This window comes from Zonotrichia albicollis, chromosome 4, assembly GCF_047830755.1.
Source record: "Zonotrichia albicollis isolate bZonAlb1 chromosome 4, bZonAlb1.hap1, whole genome shotgun sequence".
Taxonomy (NCBI): Eukaryota; Metazoa; Chordata; class Aves; order Passeriformes; family Passerellidae; genus Zonotrichia; species Zonotrichia albicollis.
This window is the reverse complement of record NC_133822.1, coordinates 10499428-10520466: the sequence shown is the minus strand read 5'-3', so window position 1 is coordinate 10520466 and position 21039 is coordinate 10499428. Positions and strand designations below refer to the sequence as shown.

General features: G+C 34.5%; 1 protein-coding gene and 1 long non-coding RNA gene across 12 annotated transcripts in view; one reads left to right on the top strand and one right to left on the bottom strand.

Annotated features, from left to right (window-relative positions):
* The window catches only part of PCLO (piccolo presynaptic cytomatrix protein), a 323497-nt gene that overhangs the window by 26556 nt on the left and 275902 nt on the right, over positions 1-21039 (bottom strand). For all 5 annotated transcript variants that reach the window (XM_014268538.3, XM_026794798.2, XM_014268539.3 and 2 more), the window contains one exon: positions 18089-18156. In XM_014268538.3, the coding sequence (XP_014124013.2) occupies positions 18089-18156 (68 nt within the window). The remainder of the gene's footprint in view (positions 1-18088; positions 18157-21039) is intronic.
* The window catches only part of LOC102068569 (uncharacterized), a 40057-nt gene that overhangs the window by 6512 nt on the left and 12506 nt on the right, over positions 1-21039 (top strand). For 3 of the 7 annotated variants that reach the window (XR_012579901.1, XR_012579897.1, XR_003380871.2), the window contains exons 2-5: positions 2778-2860; positions 2962-3096; positions 4297-5535; positions 10713-14492. This is a non-coding gene — a long non-coding RNA (uncharacterized LOC102068569). The remainder of the gene's footprint in view (positions 1-2777; positions 2861-2961; positions 3097-4296; positions 5536-10712; positions 14493-21039) is intronic. The other 4 variants (XR_012579900.1, XR_012579898.1, XR_012579899.1 and 1 more) reach the window with 4 other exon arrangements.

The window sequence follows — 21039 nt, the reverse complement described above, 5'->3', positions numbered from 1 at the left end:
ATTGCTTTGGGCACCAATAGCATATTTTCAGTTTTGCTCATTTTAAAGAAGTCTAAAGAATATTGAATCTGTTTTGTGGTCCTTGCATTATTTCCCAACTGTTTGAAAACAAAAATCTCTTTTTATAGCCCATCTATTTTACTGTCAACAATAAAGCAAATCTGCCTCAGGAAAAGAGCTTTAAATATAGCTGTGGTGCTATCAACAAGTTAGCACTTCTACATGAAAGCAAGTCCAGTTCATTCCAGAGTTTTGCTGCAGGAGATAGAAATCAGCAGTGCCATAGCATGAATGCAAGCTGAGTTCTTCATTGCTCATTTTTGCTGGAGGGAGCTGGAGAGCTCAGATGCATTGGAACACCTTTCTGTCTGATAATGTACGGCTGGGTGTGCTCCATATAAGTTAAAGGTTGGTGGTGAATCCCAAAGTTTTTCAACGCTGGGAATGAGTGTTCATGAAGTATGCTGGACTCAGCTGAATGTGGATTTTATCTAAAGAAAGCTTAGTTCTAAGAAGTGAGCAAGTTGGCTTTTCTCTTTGGCCCAACTGTTCACCTAAAATCAAAAGAAGGAATGTAACAGCCTGGGAACACCTCAGAGCTTAAGGACACTTCAGTCCCTTGTTACTCTTAACTAGAAAAGTCTAAAGAAAGAAATTTATCCTTTTCCTCACTCTTGTTTTGACAGACATATGCCAGATTTCCTCATGGGCTACCCGCTGCCCAAAATTTCAGTCTGTGCTTCCAAACAGGCCCATGGTGTGCAACATTAAAATTATTGTATGACCTCTGACAAGTTCCCACATCACCTTTGTTCCCTGTTTTCCAGTTTCATCTTTGTTGCTCTAGGAGTTCCCAGCGTTTATTAACTTCCACCTTTCCAGCTGGTGAAGGATCCTTTTCTTCCTTCCATTAACCAAGAGTGAGTTAAAAGTCTAAATACTAAATACAGTGGGTTTTGAGCCCTGAAGAAATCACTGGAGCATTTGAAAGTAAACTTTCCTGAACTGTTGATATAATTTCCATGCCTCTCCTAAGGCCTAATTCTAAAATTATATGATGTATATACAGTTCAAATCTGAGATAGATTGAACTGTCAGTGATGATAAATGTTAGTGACACTGTCTAAAAAAAAGAGGAAGTTACTTATTCTATGTGTTGTGTTTTAATATAATCTACTTGTGTTTTCTGTTGTGATTTTTCCCTCGAGATTGTAACAGATTTTAGCTCTGTCTGCTGTGATTCTTGGTGAACTGCAGTGAAGTGAGCAGGGACAGACTCACTATCTCCACAGAGGTACAGGACTCAGAGAAGAGCTCATCTGATCTCTTTAGGCACCCAGAGCTTCCTGCCAGACTTGTCACAGGTCAACAAGGGAACCTGCTGTCTGCCAATGTCTTTTGTGGGTGAAATTCTTTCAGCAAATACAACCAACTCCTCTGAGAGACAAAAAAATCTAGGAGGCATTCAGTAACTGTAGATCTACAGAACTCAAGATTCAGTGAACCAGGAATATTCCTACTTCTTTCCAAATGAGTGTTGTGTTAAAAAGAATTCTACAGGATATCATCTCTACAGTGGTTTTTTTGCTATTTCCAGGGAGATTTGGAAGGTGGAAAGAGGCGAGAACTAATATGGTGTTTTCCTCAAGAGGAACCAAAAGAGAAGCTTTTTCTAAATTGATCACTAATCCTGGCAAAATTCCTTTTGCCTTGTTAAAAAAACCAACCAACCAACCAACCATCCAACACAAACAAACAAACAAACAAACCTCAACCAATCAATAGAATAAATAAATAAATAAAACCAAACCAAAACAAAAGCAGCCCCATCAGACTGGTTAGAAATACTGAATTCTAAGAACCAAAAATAATAAATTATATAAATGCAATTAAAATAGAATTAGTACTTGCTATCTACAGTTGCACAAAATTGGTAGATTTTTGACCTCCTTCAATGTTCATCCTGGTTCTCTATAACAATTATATGTCTATGATTTCAAAATGGTTATGTTGTATCTGAGTAAATCGTTAACCCAAAACTTCTCCCCTATTCTATTTTTCATGCCCTAATTAGAATCTTTTCTAACAAATAAAACAAAAAAAGTATACAAACTGACACCATCTCATGGTTCTTGTTAATTCAAGATTAATATGGAACTTAACACTCCAAATGGTAATTGCACTTAGTGTTGAGAACAGCAGTCATTTTAGAACTTCAGACCAAATCAAAATAGCATTTTTTTAAAATAAAGTTAAATGTGCTTAAAAGTTACTTCTTGATGCATTTAGAGTAATGTTTTACAGTGATTGTCACCTAACATCTGTTGGACATTAGGTAATCCCGCTGCTAGGATTCGTCTGTCTGAGTGTTGCTCTCTTCATCTGAGGGATTGCTCATCTAAAATATAGTTGGTTTTACTTGCAAATAGAGTTTTAAAATAGGTCAGATTGATTTTACCTTCATATTGGTTATTTCATTCCATTGATTATCATTTTTTTATTTAAGTGGCTGAACCTCCCATAAATCCCATGATGAAATTTCTCATTGCATTACCTATTTCAGAGGTCCCAGATGTAAAAAGATATTGAATTAGGGTTTTTTATATATAGTAGACAAAACTCTAAGTTTTTAATTAGGTAATTAACATAGAAACAGAATGAGTAAGAGACTGAAATATAACTTTTTTATATTCTGCGAAATGCCCAAACTACTCAAGCAGGTCCTGCTTGCAAAATATCAAATATCAGATCATAATTTTCCTTATCCTTTATTTCAGATTCTAAAGAAATTTCCAGTGAAATCACTCATCATCAAATTATTGTAAATGTTTACAGTAAGGAAGACCATTACAATTGACAGGTAAAAGTCAATTGTTAAACTGAACATTAATAGGATTTGTTGCCTTTTTATATCAGAGGCACTATGCAACTCATGACATCTTTTTTTGTTATCCATTACAGTTAAAAACAGTGATGTTCATTCTCAGATAACAAAAGCTAATGAAACAAAAGCAGCATTTTGAATAATGAAGAACACCACAGACAGAGATGAAGCACTTCATTCAGAACCCAGGTTTGTTTTTTATTTCCAAAGAGGTAGGTCAAAAAAAGATTATGTTATATATGTGTCCATATGTATGTATATATCTATGTGAGATTCAATAACTCATATATGTGTACATATATCTATATATACCTGCATGTGGTGGTGACTGCATTTCTATTTAATATTTCTCTCTCCTCTCTCTGCCCTCCCTACCACACATCTATTCTTTAATAAAATCCATATTCCTGACATTGCCATATGGTCTCATTTGCACCTTAATTTGGGCAGAAGTACCTTTTTATGAGATTCTAACCCATGTGTATGAATATATGTCCCTTTGTTCAAATGTAAGCATATATATCATTGAAGCATGAATCTACCTTGCCTCAGCACAAAGTATTTGCTTGTTGAACCAATCAAGTCTAGATATTTGGGCTCAAATTTAAGTTCATGAAATTAGAGTTATGTAAGTTAATTTCAAAGTGCTGATAATGGTTTTGATCCTATCATGTAGCATTATACAAATTTTCCATTTGAAATGGTTCATAGATCCTACCTTCCCTTTCACAATTTACTGCAATAAAAAAGGGAAAAAAAGAGACAAAAATGCCATTAGCATCAGTACAGAAACCAACTAGAGGAGCAAAAAAATTTACATGGTTTGGATATTTCTGTGAAGACAAGACAGGCTATCTGACTTCCAAAAAGTTTGTGTCACAAAGGATTCCTTACATGTATGTAAGCAACATTCTGAAATATAGTTCTGCTTATTTAAATAAATACATTACAGTGAGCCAGCCCTGTGATAACCTGGGGAGGTAAAGATCACCTATAGAGTAGGACTGCTGCTACTCTAACTAATAGAGTAAAAGCTGCTGAGTCTTAGCTCAGGCTTGCTCAGTGGACATATTTCCTACTTTCAGGAATAATTTGCAGAACTTTAGTTGCTCAGTCATCTAAATGCTTCAAATGTAATTTTTCTGCATTCTCCAGCACCACTCCTGTATTTTTCACATACTTGAAAGTTTCTCATTGTGTGATCCTTCTTCTCTCATGCCAATATTAGGCTGCTGAAATTTCCATGATTTTCATGAAGTACACCCCAACATAAACTGTTAAACATTATTCATCCAGGCCACTACATCTATTTGTTTATGTCATCTATGTGTGTCATGACCATGTATAAATATTATACAGAAGTGAAGCAATGTTTCCTGAACAATGCAATGAAATATATTAATTTATTTCAGAATTTATTGCAGAATTCAAATGGGGCAATACTGAATTCCAATAGTAAAACTTCCCTTAATTCACTGAAGGCAGCCTCTCCTGTCACAAGCATCACTCGAATTCCAAAACCTGTCTGGATAGGTGAGGGGAGAGCAGCGGAATGTTGCTCACCAGACTTCAGTAAGGTGTTTGATGCTATCTCCCATGATATCCCCATCGACAAAGTAATTAAGTGAAGGCTGGACAAAGGGATGGAGAGATGGATGGAGAACTGACTGAACAGCAGAGCTTAGGGGGCTTTTGATCAGTGGCACAGAGACCTGGATGAAAACCTGCAACAAGTGATATCCCCCAAGGGTTTTGATACTGGGTCCAATCTTGTTCAACTTATAACTTAGATGAAGGGGTAGATACTGCCAGTAGGTTGGCTGATGACACAAGGCTGGAAGGAGTGGCCAATTCCCCAGAGGGATGTGCAGCCCTTCAGATGGACCTCAACAGGCTGGAGAGTCGGGCAGAGAAGAACCTTCTGGAATTCAATGGAGGGAAATGCAGGGTCCTGCACCTGGGGAGGAGCAGAGATTGCACCTGCTGGAAGGCAGCTCCACAGAGAAGGAGCTAGGAGTCCTGGTGGACAATTAGCTCTGCATAATTGTGCCAAGAAGGCCAATGGAAGAGCCTTCATTACCAGCAGGCTGAGGAAAGTGATCCTGCCCAACTGCTCAGCCCTTGTGAGGCCACATACACTGTGCTGTGTCTGGTTCTTGCCTCCTCACTACAACAGGGACATGGAGATTCTGGAGCAGGTCCACCAAAGGACCATAAAAATTATTTTCTCTCATGAGGAAAAGCTGTGAGAAGTGGGCCTATCCAGCTTTGAGAAGAGACAACTGAGAGAAGGCATCACCAATGTCCGTCAGTATCTGAAGGGATGGTGATGGGAGGATGGACCGAGCTTTCTTCAGTGGTGCTGAGCAAAAGGACAAGAGCAACAGGCAGAAACTCATGCACAGCAAGTTCCACCTGAACATGAGGAAGTACTTCTTTATCTTGTGGGTGACCAAGCAGTGGAACAGATTGCCCAGAGAGAGAGTGTGGAGTCTCCTTCACTGGAGACATTTAAAGGCCATCAGAACAGATGGAAGGATAGAATGCCCAGTGTGCATTATCTAAAGTTTCCAAATAGAAGCTCTGTCTTTCCACTTACAGTGATTTCAAATGACGTGGAAACCTTGAAGTTCCTCTGCCAACCATCAAAGGTAACATGGTACCATAAAACAAACCACTTAAAACATTTCAGTCAGTTGAGAATGTATAAGAAACCTCATTCTATCATTACAAGGGATTGCATTATAAAGATCAGGTTATTAATTCAAAGGATTCTTTAGGAAACTAAGGAAGATGTCAATTTTATTAATCTCTTCTGGAAATTTGTTGGGATTGTTTTAATTAAACAGTTAAAACTTCATCAAAACTTGTAATTTCTTTAGGCAATCTGCTTAGATAATTTTTAGGAACTTTTTAATGAAAAAATCTGCTATGGTGTAATTTGGATTGTTAACATAAAAATAATAACTTAGATAAATGCACAAAATACATCCAAAAGTTCTGATTTCTTTTTTTACTTTAATCTTTGATCATAACAGACATTTCTTTCCTCAAGAAAGAACTTTCTGCTCAAAATTACAGAAGAAATTGGAATAATTATTACCTTTGGTCAGTGCTTTAAATATGTATCCACATATTCAGATAATCCCAGAGAGGGGCAGAGAAAAAAGGATGTGTTTGTTGTTTGTGTGGGTGTTCTTTCTTTCAGGATTTGCATCACTTCCTATTATATCCGTTTTTCAAGCTGTCTTCAATTTAGAATCCTTAGCCAGTGGCAGAAAATTGTACTTGAAATAAATTAGTCAGCTTTGTTCAACAAGAAAACAGCAATATTTAATTTTGGAATTTTATTCAGAACAACTAACCTGAGGGCAGTAGATGCTGCCAATAAAGAGGGAAATGATTTGTCATATTATAGTTGGATGTAGCTATGATATCAGAGTGTTTTATCCTTAAATTGTAAGAAAGCAGATAGCCAAAATAATGAGACATTTATGGAAAGGTTATGGCCTTTTTACCTTTCCTCCTTGATAGATTTGTACTTGCATAAAAGAAGGTAGATTCAACAAGACAATTTCAAGAGTCTGGGTAAAAAAGCAGTGTACAGTGACACATTAGTTGCTGGGGTTTTTTTTCCAGAGAATGAGAAATGTTGTAAGAAAAACTGGCTTTGCCTCACTCATGCTGCCTTTCTGGTTGCTGTTGGAAAACAGTATGCTTTGGTATTGTCTCCACTACTGAATACAAATTATAAAAATCTATTTCTCATGCTGCAGGATTTTTTCAAGTATACCCATTTTCTGAAGGTGATTATCTTCAATATATCACTTTCTTTCTATAATTTTGCATATCTGGAGTAGCTCCTTTAATCAGTGGAACAACATCTAGGTAAGGTGTGGTTGCTAGGAGAGGTGAAAAGCATCTCCTAGGATCTGCGTCCTAAATTCTGTTTAACTATTGCTATGAAAACTCCCTTTGTGTCCAAAATGTTCACCAACAGGAAAAAAAATCTCATGTTATTTTTCTTTTATTCTTTTTCTAACACTATTAAATTCCTTTATTTGGAAATGGCAGCTTTCATGTATAGATTTATCATGGGCTTAAAAAACCTATTGTTGCACTGATAGTTTCTGAATTATAATAATCTGTATTACAATTTGACAGGAATTTAGATAACTTTGCTTTGTGGATGTGTTTGAAAAGGGTGCATCAAGTAGGAAGGAAGATACTCAGCACAGATATTGTGTAGACTTCACTTTTTCAAACATAAAAATATGGGGAAAATGTCTCTATAAAGTTTGAGACTTGCATACTGCTTTAAAATATAAATGAAACCCAAAATAATCTTAAAACTAACATATAAACAATGAGATAAGGTGCCTTTTTTGTAAGTCTCACAAATGTCCAGAGACAGGCTGGAAAGATCCCCTTTTCTCTCTTTTACTTGCCAAGAAAAAGGAACTTTTCAGATGATCAGACTAGTCAGAAGGGCACAGCTTATAGAAGTGGCAAATAATTGCATACAGATCAGTGGGAATCCAATTCCTTCAAGAATATAAGAGAGTGTTCCATGAATTTGAATGTGTTTCTAAGAAGCTAAACACTCAGCCAGGCACAGCCAAGGCAACCAGGAGGCTGGTGGATAATGCTATAGATATTGGACGAGCAGCAGGAGGAAACAGCCAGAATCCAAAGCACACTCAGCAGGCATCAATGCAAGTTACACATGGGACTGGTAAATCACCCAAATTGACTAATTATTGTAGGCAGCATGTTAGCAGGCTTCTGAAAAGGATGTGGACTTGTAGGTACTACAGTGGTGTGAAACGTGAAGGCAGGTGTAAGAATCAGATGTTTCACCCAGCTGATCTGCAGATTTGTGCATTTTCCAAGGCATGCAAATTCAGTCATGTTGTTATCACATCACAGTCAGTCAGAGTGCAAAGCCAATATAGCAGACAAAAAAAAAATTCCAAAGAAATATTAAAAAAAGAAGGTATGACAGAAAGAAAACATACCAAAGGGTGCTTTCAGAAAATAAAGACTTCTGCAATGGATGGCATTACCACACAAGCAAACCCAGCCCATTTGGAGCACTAATCTCATCTGATATGGCCCACTTAAGCATTAGATAAGGAAGCTAAAATAAATGCTTTAAATTTTCATTATAATCTTTTGGCTCCTAACCAAAGGAAAAGGACTGGCTGATTTGGAATGGCAGATTTGATTAGGAATCTATGGGATACCCATAACTTTATGAAACTGTAACTGTTTGAGGCAGAAAAATGGAGTATTTCAGACAGCAAAATACACTTGTACTTGAAGACCCTGAATCCCTTTGCAGATTAGGATAAATAAACTTTTGTGTCAATTTCAACACACAGAGTACATTACTTTTTACTGAATTTGTCTAGTCTGTCCATTTGATTCCTTCCCTCCCAGTCATAGCCTAGTAATGTCAGAATAAGTAATGTACAACAGGAAAGACCAACATGTAATAGCCGAAAGAAATTACAGACGCCTTCATAGGACAAAGTGTTAGGAGTTTTTTATGAGAAATACCCACACCATACCCTTAACAGAAAAGCCATAATTCACATACTGCAGCAGTGGATAACACATTTCATTAGAGCTGCAAGCCTGTAAGACTGCTATTATAGGATGCAATAATGAACATTATGGAAAGCAAATTAATCTGAAAATTAAGTGGGGATAAAGCAGGAGTTTCTAGCTATAGACATTAAAACACACTCTCTACCAGAAGACTTGGACATATCCAGGCATTGTCATCATAGGAAAAATTTATATTCATTCTAATGCACTGGTTTTTAAAGCCTTCTCTCTTGGAACACAATTCACAGTCCAATAATTTTGAGGACTCTCACATGCTAAAATGAAGATCAGCTGAAGTTTAATTTTAGATTACCATGTGATCCCACCTGGAAATGCTCTAGATTTATTTGCATTTAAACAGCATTTCAAAGTAACAGTTTGAATATCAGTCCAAAAAAAAGGGTTGTATTCAAGAATATGGAAGGGTAAACAAAAAACCTTTTTTCTGAATCCCCAGGATAATAGTTTAATTTCTAAGTTATAGATTAGCTAAAAAAAATATAAGAATCTTAAGACATTAGGGAGCTATAAAGGGCTCTCTAGTATAGAAACAAGTTATGAAAATCTTGGGTTTGGGTTTTTGTAACCTTTCAAATAAATACAGCAAAAGTGAAGTTCTAATACTAGAGTTCTGAAGTTCAGAATTATTCCATAGGAACAGCTGTGTTATCATTTGTAGGCAAGCTTAGAATAATCCATTTACAGGAAGTGCTTTATAAAATATGCTATATTTATAAATGGAAGATCTTGGATTTGGATTCTTATTTCTGTCCTTGAGTATTAATTTCATCAAGCAACTGGACTAGAACATAGGAAAAACATGTTACTAAGATAATCAGTCAATAGAACAGAGTAATGAAGCTGTGACATCTCTATCAATACTAACAATTTTTGGTGCAAGTTAAAAAAGCCTTTTAGGAACAATATTGTGCCTTGAATTGTTGGGATGATCTTTTAAAGCCCCCTTAACATAATTCATAATACTGAATAGTCTATATGTATTTGAGTATTGAATATTATTGACTTTAGAACAGATCTATTTTGCTTACTTCTTTTCCCTTGGAACATGCACAAAATTCCTAATCATGGTGCTGAAAAGAAGAGATCACCTGAATTTTCCAGGAAAGTGACATTTAAAAGCCCTACTCGTTAAGTACTAGTTTCAGGTTCATGACAGAAGAGAAACCATTTAGTATTTAGCAATTCACCTTCTATCATATTAATGCCTCAACCTGACTTTTACTGATCATAAATGAACATTTATCATGTAAAGTGACTCTGTTTCTATTTTAAATTTCTCACTAGATGAAGGAGCCCTTCTTCAGACATGGCTCAGGTTCAGCTAAACACACTCCAGCACCTTCACCCTCACTCAGTTTTGGTGGGGGATTCCTTTTCTTGCTTTCCAGTGTTGACAGTCGTCCTTATTAACTGGTTATTTATACTAAATGTGCCAGGTAGATTTCCTTCATAACCACATCTTATTAAAAGAGATAAGTTCCAGAATTCTACAAATATTTTTTAGTTCTGAAATTAAACTATATATATTTTTTAGATTTTTGATGGAATTACTAGCATTCTGATTCCAAGCTCAAACATCCTGAGCTCATTGCAACTTCAAGAAGTCACAAAAAGAAGCTTTCTGAAAGTTCCAAAAAGCTTTATGTTAAGAGAAATGTATTTAAAAGCTAGGGCAATAAAAGTTATTAATAATATTAAGCAAACAAATTAACTTTCCAGGTGATTACTGAAGTATCACTTCAAAGGTGTGATATTTTGGTTTTCAGAATAAATATTTGTGCTTTTCAGATTTTTTGTTGTTTATTTGTCTTAGCAATTTTTAAAAAATTTTAAATAGATCCCATGGGGAAAGCAGAATTTTTAAAACTAAAACTTTAAAAAAACCACTTTGTTTTATAATTATCTTGAGACATAATTTAAATTCTAATAGCCTTGTAGCCAAAGTTATACAGAACTCAGAACTGCAGAAACTGCAGACCAGCTAGCAGTTAAGCACAGTCTCCCTGGATTATTTACTTTTCTTTTGATGACACTTTACAGTGACAGTTCAGAAATAGGTTGATTTGTAACACTGTAAATCAATGTTGTTTGTGATGTGGATACAATAATACAGAACTTGTCATTCTTTTCCTCGATTTTTTTATCTCTGGCTGTAAACTTTTTTCTTATTTAAATTCTTTCTGCTTCTTTTTAGGAAAACCAGCTGGATTATACTGGCAAGTACCTCAGGAAGGCAGAACTAATTGCTCCAATTATTACTGGAGAGCCAGGTGGGAAATTAGAATGTGGGGGCCAATTGGGGATAGATAAAAAATACTTCTCAGAGTTTAGAGAGGAAGCTGATAATACTTAGGTTTATAAGGCTGCTGTTGTTTATCTTGACTCAGTTTTTTAAGTTTGGGTTTTAGGCATTAGTAGTAAGGCTATTCCTAGCTTAAGGGGACATGTATAAAATATAGATTTCTTTTTAAAAAACGCGAGAGGGTAAGGACTACTGCCAGTGCATAGGCCTGACTCATTGCTTAAGGATCCCTTGTGACAGAAAAGTGTATCTGGTCTTTTAAATTCTTAAAATCAGCAGGCAGGCTATCTGCAAGTGCTTTCAGTACTTGTTTTCTATTCCCTTATGTCCTTTTTGGCTCTGTAATTTAGCAGCTGCTCATGTGAGAAATTACCCTTGCTGGTATTTTCTGCTTTAAATTTTGTTAGAATTGATTAGAATTATAGTGTCAAGTAGTAGCAGACCCTTGTTAGAAGGTAATGGCAGAAAGCAAGGTTCTGATTTTATATTAAAGACAGTTTAAACAAAGTCAGGTTGAATTTCAGCCCTTTTATTTACAGGGATAGTAGAGAAGTTTGGCAATTCTTCTTCTTTTAATTAGATATCTTCCTGGGAAAGGATTACATTTTAATCAGTAATATTTTATTTTGAAAAAAACCTAAACGTTTTCTACATGTAAATCAGAAGGGCAACAGGGCTATAAAAGCAGGCATTACAGACACTAAGAATGGGTTTTTAAAAATAGATTAACATGTTTATATTGCTCTTGAGCAAAGACAATTAGAATGTGCAGCAATTTCTTTTGCTATGTACATGATATGAACTCAAAACTAAAAAAATGCAATTCAACCACTGTTCCAGTCAGTGGTAATCTGATGATAAAATGCTGGTAACATTTCAGATTGTCTATATTTCTCTTTACATCCATGGATCAATATCCATTAGAATCAAGTCAGCAGTGTCATATTCAATCAGTAAAAGACTGTTGATTAAAACAAAAGTACTTGCAATTCCAGACTTTTTCCAGGTTCTCATACATTTTGGTATATGTTAGGATTAAATGAGCAAAATCCAGAATTATTTGAGTTGTGGGAAGGGACCACACGTCCCTTCCCACAACTCAAATGTCAAAGATAGTATTTGACCTAAATAGATGATGCTTCCTGTGGTTTTGAGATACCAATCTAAAAAGGTCTTAAAAGGAATTGGTTTAAGCCTTAGTCCAGAAACCTAAAACTATTCTCCACCGTGGTGAAAGTCACTGCTTCTGACTTGGTCATTTACTGCTGCTCTATATATTATTCTTTGTCTGTTATTTATACTGCCAGGAGTCAGAAATCATGTCACAGAAGATAAAAATTTGCAGTTTAGTTCAATTCAATCAATTTTAAGAAAAATTAATATGTACTAGTTTATGATCTGTAGGTAAATTGAAGACTACTCCAGCATGCGAATTCACAGTTCCTCTGTCTATTCTGTCACTTCCTGACATAAATATAGAAATAAGCCATTGTATGCTATGTAAATATACTTGCAATTTTCCTTGGGAATAACAGTTCTCAGATTCTTGCTACCCAGTACTGTACATGTGACATTCTCATGTTGCTTCAGTAGTTGAAACAATGAAAAGAAACTAAAAAGTGGAATTTTCCTGGCACAGAGTTGCTGACCTATCTGTTCAAAACAAAACACTGGATGAAGTGTGTGAAATGTGGGTGCCTGATGCTCCTAATCAAAGGTACAGAAGAAGGAGAGAAATGTTTTTACTTCTGTAGCTGTCAAACACCTGAATGGACAGCCGCTCCCAGAACGCCACTCACACCGAGCAGGCATATCTGCAGTTTGTGTGTTGAGCCCTTCAAAAACCTTTGTCAACTCCTTCATAGCAAAGAGTCATAGAATGTTTGGGCTGGAAGGGATCTGTAAAGATCATCAACCCCACCCCATGACAGGGACACCTTCCACTAGACCAGGCTGGTTAAACCCCCAATGTTCAACCTGTCCTTGAACGCTTCCAGGGTTAGGGCATCCATCAGTCCTCTGGAAAACTGGATCCAGTGCCTCACAAATTCAATGTAAATCTACTCTCAGTTTAAAACCATTGTCACTGTAGGCCCTGGCAAAAAGTTTTTTCCTTTTTTTGTAAATCCTCTTTATTTACTTTAAGCTACAACGTCATTCTTCTCTAGGCTGGACAACCCCAAATCTCTCAGCCTGTCTCTATAGGAAAGGTGCTCTGTCTCTGATAATTCTAAAGTAAGAAATTTTCTCACCTGTAGTAAACCTGCTATTTTTAGCCTGGACAAACCAGACATCAAAGTATAGATTTGTGCATATACAAAAGCATTTGCAAATCTCAGTAACTGTATCATAATTATCTGTTAATAACTTTCTTTATCTACCCTTTTTCTCCTCCTAAACCTTTCAAGTTGGAGATCCAATATTAGGGCATTTTTCTCTGAATATCCTCATAAGGAATAACATTATACTTCTGATATTTCAACATTGGGATTTAAAATAAATCAAAATGCTGGTTTAAGGTGTGAGATGCAGCAAGCCCTCAGCCTGTTCTCAGTCATAATACAATGAATCCTGAGATTTAAAGAGTGTTACTTTAGCCTCATTTAAGAGCAAATAAAAATGAATTCTTTTCTCTGAGTTTTAATTACTCTGAAGAATATGGCATTGGTTAGCTGTGCCTATTCTGTCAGTTTGTTTCATGCCTTGTTTTACTCAAGAGAGATAATCCACTTATCACTCCTGGGTGCTCCTCTTCAGGAGAAACAGTGTGAAACAGTTTGCAGGACAATTTGCTCCAGGGTCTATTCTGTGCAGAAAGGATGGATGAAAATTTGACTAGGGGGGTTCAAAAAGCTATAAAGGAACATTTACAAGTCAAATTATTCCTTTTCAGAGGGTCATGCACCTTTCCAAAATCTTATTAGAATGACTTCCTGGCATGTTTAAAGGTTTCTGTAGAATTTTAACAATTTTTTGTCATAAATAAAGATTAGATTGCCTATATTATTGAAATACAGTGATAAGAAATTAAACCATTCTGTATTTCTTTGTTTATTATTTTGGCTGATGAACCACAGAGCTCAAAAATTAAGAAAAAAAGCTTTTTTTTTTAATCTTAAACTACTCTGAATAGATGCAATTAAGTCCACAGTAAAATTTGCCTGTTAAAATATGATCACAAAGTATGTTTGGAGCTTCTTCTTGTTGTGCTTGTTTTTTGTTGTTTTTATTTCCTTTAATCTCTAATTTAGGCAAATTACTAGCATGACCAAAAATAAATTTAAAAAAGGAAAACTCCTGCAAGAGTTTACCAAAGTATACTAAATGAGAACATATCTCTATCATATAATTTTGTAGAAATTCAGTAAGTATGTGTGCACCTTTAGACTTTCAATTAATACAAATCTATTCCTTCTGTTGTCCTATGGGAATATATTTACTGGACCTTTACTAGAACATTCTGAAAATTTCTGTTCAGGTTCAATCAACTGTAGAGGGAGACAGTTTCTTACTCAGAGAACGTTGTTTAATTACACTCAAAGTATGAGTCTCAAAGGACCATTGGAAAGGCCGTAAAGTGAACCTTTGAGAAATGGCTGGACAGCGAACAGAAGATTTTGATATTCGGGACATGGACTGGAGGGTAATAAAAAAAAAGAAGAAAAAAGAAAGGTAGGAAAACCTTACTGTCTTGGAAGATTTGGGTGAGGTGCTCCACTGATCTTGTAGAAAGATTACAATTTTCTGACTGAAAACCCTCACAACAATAAGGCCAGCCACAGAGGATGACAGAAGCACTGTGAGTTCTCATTCACTCAGAAAAGACTCTGACATACTCCTAAAAGACTCTTTGCTTGAGATGAACCTCAGTGGCTGAGGACTGAGGAATGATTGAGGAATGATATTTTGCACATATACAGAATCTTCAACAGGAGAAGATGCAACATTTCCATGACAATGCTATTTATATCTAGATATCTTTCTCCTGTTAGAAGAAATGGCATCTTGGGATTACCTAGCAAATTCACCCTTATAAAATGTATGGAAATATTTTCCCCATATATTTTTTAAATGGATAAATGGTTGGTAGGTGGAAAATACCATCTGGAGCTTATTGAGCAACTGAGCAACTTCACAGGACAGATATACCAATCATGATCTACAACTGAATAAAGATATTAATAATGTGGTTTTAATTATTAGTTTCAATCTTTACATGGATGAAATTGAGTTTTTTATAATGTCTGTAATACTTTAACCATGTTATAAGAAATCTTTGAACAAGGTATATTGCACTTTCTGAAACAATTACAGAAATTGGCTTGCATAACTTAATGGAGACCACAATATGTATAATAAGATTCACTGAAGCTTAAGAAGATGAAGTATTTCATCTGCTCAGGGCAGAATACCCACAGTAAGATAGCATGCAACAATGCATATCATAAAAATAACTAATACAGTGTCCAAGAACAAAACTCTGATTTTTTTATATTATTAAGTAGTACAAAAATACAGACTATGAGAAGAGAATATATTCAGAGGAACAAAGATTATCATAGACAGGATCACAGTTGTTTATATTGACCATTTGGTCATGCCAGCAAAGTAATTAGCACTCTTTTCCAATATTTACTTAAAACTATCCTGATATATGTTAATAGCACAAAAACTATTCCCAACAAAACATTAACACATGTGGGCAAACAATTACAAAATGAGCATGTGTTCTCTGGAGATTGCACTTATGTAATTGCCTAAATTCTGTTGTCATATCCCCATGAGCTGAACTCAAGCCCTGTTGCTACAGTTTGGTTTCAGGCACCCAGAAACCAATTCTCATTGTCATTTTAGTATCTCACATTTCTTTGCCTGCATCTACTGGTTTAAAGATCCTCTGAGTCCCCTGCCAGATTTGTCAGGCCTGTGTGGATGACTTGGATGACTAAAACATTTCACACAGCAGTAGAACTGCGTGTTCAATCAACTAAATTTATTCTTCACCATTTTAAAGAGATTAACCCAAGGCTACTTTTTATAGAAGTTATGCCCTAAGAATGTCTGAAAATGTAAAAAAAAGAGTACCAGTATGAAAAAGTTTTACATGTAACTCTAAGTCATTATTTGCAAATAAGAGTACAAATACCAGCTATGGGAAATCTGTACAGTTAATGAAAAGTGGGAATGAATATTTGCTTCCACTTAACTCCAGGGCTCATCTGGTCCAAAACACAGGTAAGTGAACTAAAGAAAATGCATGGTTTTAAGATTGTAGTTTTCTTTTATTCATCTATAAAAAGAATGCCAAAATAAATCTGTAATTCTGAAGTAATTCTCAGTTAATAGTAAGTTCCTCTAAATTCTGAACTACTTTCCCAAAACATAATTACATTTACATGGTGAAACTCAAATGCTCCTGATTGTTTTCCAGCTTTTAGTTTAACTTATCCTTTTAAACTGACCTTTCCCCTCTTAGTCAGCTGGAAATCAGACACTGAAATCCAGGCTGACTGCACCAGCCTCTCTCAATGGCCAAAACTACTCAATGAGAACCAGTCATTTTATCACGATAGGAGTTGTAACACTTAGAGCTCCCAAGGTAGCAGAGGTGAATTGCATTGTAAGAGAAAATTAGGAAATTGCAGCTCTTAAGTCATTTGCAAATTTTGAAGACAAGAAGAAACATAACTTTGGAAAGGTAATTTCAGACCAAACGTTACACACACATCTTTCAGAATGTTTCAAAAGGTGGTTTGGGTATTGTTTGGTTTATTGTTACTTGGATTTGTTTGGGTTTGGCGTTAATTAATAACACCAACAAGAAATGAAAATATTTTGTATTTTTAGGCTCTGAAATTTAGGATGCAAGATATAACCCAAGGGGCAACTTACGATGAACAAGATAATGAAAATATATTTTTTATAATTATAAATCTGCATAAAACTCATAATGATAAAATAAAAATAAAAAATTCCCAACTTCCCATTTTCATCCCATCATTTCTCTTTTAGAAAACAGATTTTTTTTAATGCTTAAATATAATATTGAAAAATTCAATTTTGATAGGAAGACTATTAAAGTATTTCATATTTGATATTTGATAAAGCAAATTATTAAGTATTTTTTAATGAGTACTATGTATGGAAATTTTTAGTAAAATGCATATATACGAGTAAGAATTCTTGTTTTGGAAAAGAGAACTTTTCAGATCTACCTGTAAATTCTAATTTGATTTCTTCAGCTCTGTGAAACATTAGATGCTTTTACTCAAATATAGAACCAGCAATTATTTTCTCATGTATAGAGATTCTGGAAACCTGAAAAATGTTGATTTTTTTAAATGACTAAGCTTAAGGTCCATTTATCAATTATAAATATAAATTTTCATTTAATAATTAATTGATACTCCAAGCTTCATTGAAATGCATCTAAATGAAAAAGGTCTTATTTTAATAATAAAATGAAGGTCATGGTTGTTAAGTTTTATATTTGAGGTCAATATAAACATACACTTGAAAGAATATACCTCATATGTAAAGGGAAATGTAATTTTCATAAAATGTCCTTTAGTACAAAACACTCTCCATTTTCATGTGTATTTCCATTATTACACATTAAAAAGATAACCACATTCCCTATGAAATTTTGAAAGTCATTCTGTCTGGTGCTTTCCAGCTCCAATATTACAGTGTCTTTTTATTTCTCAGCACCACATTAATACCAAAATAAAATCACTCAGGATTTCCCAATCCAATAAATGTTTCATTATAGTTCATCTGCATTAAGTGCAGCAGTCAAACCTGCTCAGCTAATATTTTTATTTTAAATTAATGTTTTATGTAAAAACTAATATTAATAATTAATTTATGAAGTAAATATTCTGAAATGTTATATAAATAGAGCCTGATACGAATTATATATATATTATTCGAATCCACTGAGCACTGAGTCTGCTCCATACTTTGTATGTTTTCTTTGAAAAGCAATGAACATCAGAAGACAGATATTATTATATATTATTCATTGCAATCTAACTATTTAATTACTTTAAATATACAGGTAGGGCCCCATTCTCATTTAAACTGAAGAATCATTAAACTGGAGTTCTTTGTAAAGGGCCCCTAGAGAAAGTGAAGGTCAGGATTTTAATCTACAATACAAAGAGAGCATAGACTAATTTTTCATAGCATTGACAAGTCAAAGAAATGGGCACATCCTTCCTAAAAAGATGGGGTACCACTGTGGAGCTGTTTGTATTTCTTTTTACCTTCTGAATCAGTCACTCCCACTCCCGACTGCTTCACTGGTTCTTGTCCATTCTGGCTCATCTTCCCTCTGTGAAAAGGTATGGTTGCTGTTGTCAATAAACCATAGAAAGATAAGAGCTAAAACAATGATATATCTAAGCTAATGAGGCTTGGTTCTTTTAAGAATATTATATTTTTTCTCTTTTGAAGGCAGCTGCAATCACATCTTGCTAAGCCTGTTCATTCTTACAGAATGGGTCCATCAGGTGCTGTCTGCTACCTGCCCCACATCAGTCTGGGGCTGCAAATCTCTTCTCACTATATCTTGTCATACTCAAAAGTGAAATAAATAATAAGCCATCATAAAAATTGATATTTGGTCTACCATACTAATTCAATTACTTCAAAGGTAAGGTTTGTGGTTGCCATCTTCTTAAATCATTGCTTTACTTTATAGTTTAGATTAAGCATAAGAAACAATTCTGAAAACTTAACATTAATCCTAAACAGAGTGGAATAAATCATGCCCTAGAGTTCACTATTTTCCTGAATTTTATGTACAAAGATCCTTCATTAGAATCTTAATAACTACTTTTACCAAATGAAAGTTAAATATAAGCTATCTTTAATTATACTTGTTGCAAGCTCAAAGGCATGATTAAAATCACTCTCAAACATTTGTGCTTCTAGTTTCCTTTTTGCCCTAAGACTCTGACTGCTGTGATAGACACTATAAGGCATTATATTCAGTTGCATGTGATTTCTTGGGTATTAAAAGGTCAGCACTGTTCTTGTCTACCTGAGTAGAAAAGTGTCAACCTGTGAGAAGAAAACTTCATGTGTGAAGTTGTCCAAATTCACAGGGAACAAAAAAATTAGTATAAAATCAGTTTTTCATGTGTTTCTGTATTGAGTTTAAACTGAAAGCTATTTCCTTCTTCTGTAGATAATGCTTCATAAATCCTTACAAATATGATACAAGAATTATTTCTCCCAAGGGTTATATTCATTATACATCATTAAATTGGTTTTCACCTTTGCATTCAAAATGTATTTTATTTTACAGCCAATAATACTGCTATAAAGTGTTACACAACACAAAAGCATAGAGAATCTGGTCTTTATCAGAGATAAGAACATGAGTAGCTTTCAAGAATATTACAACTGGATAATAGGAGTATTTTAAAAAAAACCAAATTAGAAAGAATTTACAAGATATATTCAGATTTATGTAACTGTATAATAATTATTAATTTCCCTTGATAATTATAGCTACTTAATATTGGCAAGTATTCTAATTAGTTACCTCATCAAACAATTCCTATGGTGTCACAATTTAATTATTTTATTTTGCTTCAAGACTAATTGTTGCTATGGTTAAAGCACTTGGACTAAAACAAAGAGCGTAAAACTCAGCATACCCAACAATTTCTATTGATAGACCAGAAACTTAGTCTAAGCAGGGAGCTTATAATCAAAAGAGAATTTAAATGCCAAGATACTTAAAAATATTTAGCCCTCTTAATACTTCACATCCAAATTGTAAGCTGTGTGCTTATGGATTTGCTGAATTAGTGTACAAGGTCTGAGTCCCTGAAGTCATTATCAAGCCAGTGTGAGTGCAAATGATGAGTAGAATTAAAATTATACATATATTCAGATAAATAAGATTTTTTTTACAGAATTTAAAATGGAAACAGTTATCTATTTTAAACATTCTCTCCATGAATGATCTGATGCTAAACAGTTATTTTGTCATTCATTTTCCTTTCACTGCTATGTAAAGCCCTGGGGAACTAACATGAAAAATGAAGCAGGTCCTGTCTGTAAAAATTTTCTGTGTAATTTTAAATACTCTGTAAGCATATAAATAACTTAATTTAAAATGCCATAATAAAAAAAAAAAAAGTGGCCTTACAAAAAATGAGACGTGGATATATTTTATATACTTAACTATAATTCATGAGAACAAATTTTTTATGAGAAAATCTGAGGCTGTGGAGACTTCCTCCTGCTTTTCAGTAGAAGTGGGGCTGATTTCAGGCTTAAGAGACCAATGAGTCTGTCAGCCAAATAGCAAGGAACTGTAGGCACTGTCACATTGCCAGTCAATACACAGTAAGTGATGTTGTTTGGACTCAAATTTGGCATGTGTGAACAGAAAATTTCTATTGAGAGCTCCATCTTATGTTATTGTGCACATAGATTTTATGTATCTTTTCTTTTCTCACTAGGAATGACAGCCCAATAATTTTCTTTTGATTTTGATTTTGTCAAAGTTCATCTTTGTTTTCCCCTTTTAACTTCAAACAACATGAGTGAAAAATCCCATGCAAATCAAACAATTAGCACCCTACAATCTAAATCACATAATCCTGCTAGATTCTGAAGGTGAGATTGAAGTCTTAGATTTATCTCTATTTTCCCTTTAGTTACTAACAAGATGTAGACAAATACCATTGTACTTTATTTATTAAATGATAAATACTCAGAAATATCACAGTTCTAGAGAATTTTCACTTCATTCAAATTTTTCTAGGAAGCTTATATCTTTCACAACTAATAGTTCACAACTTCAAGGAAAAAGCAAAAATTTTTTGTTCCAGAGAAAATATTGAACAACTATTGCAGACAATGAATGAACAATGAACACCAACTAATATTTTGAGAACAGTCAATCTGTAAACTTTTTAGGACAGAATCACTAAATTGATCAGAAGTTACTTTGTCCTATTAGGGAATATAAATGAAATTGATAAATGATGGTGCATGCTGATAGAGGAGATGAAAAAATTCTGGCAAAACTTTTCTCTGTGGAATACTAAAAATTTTGGATAATTAAATAATTTTATAGAATCATTGCACTGATAGCAGCTTGATAATTCCTACAGGGACTCTGTACCAAAAACCTTTTTCCAGCCAAGAACTGAGAAATTCTTTTGAAACTCCTAAAAACTTGGGAAAAGCTGTG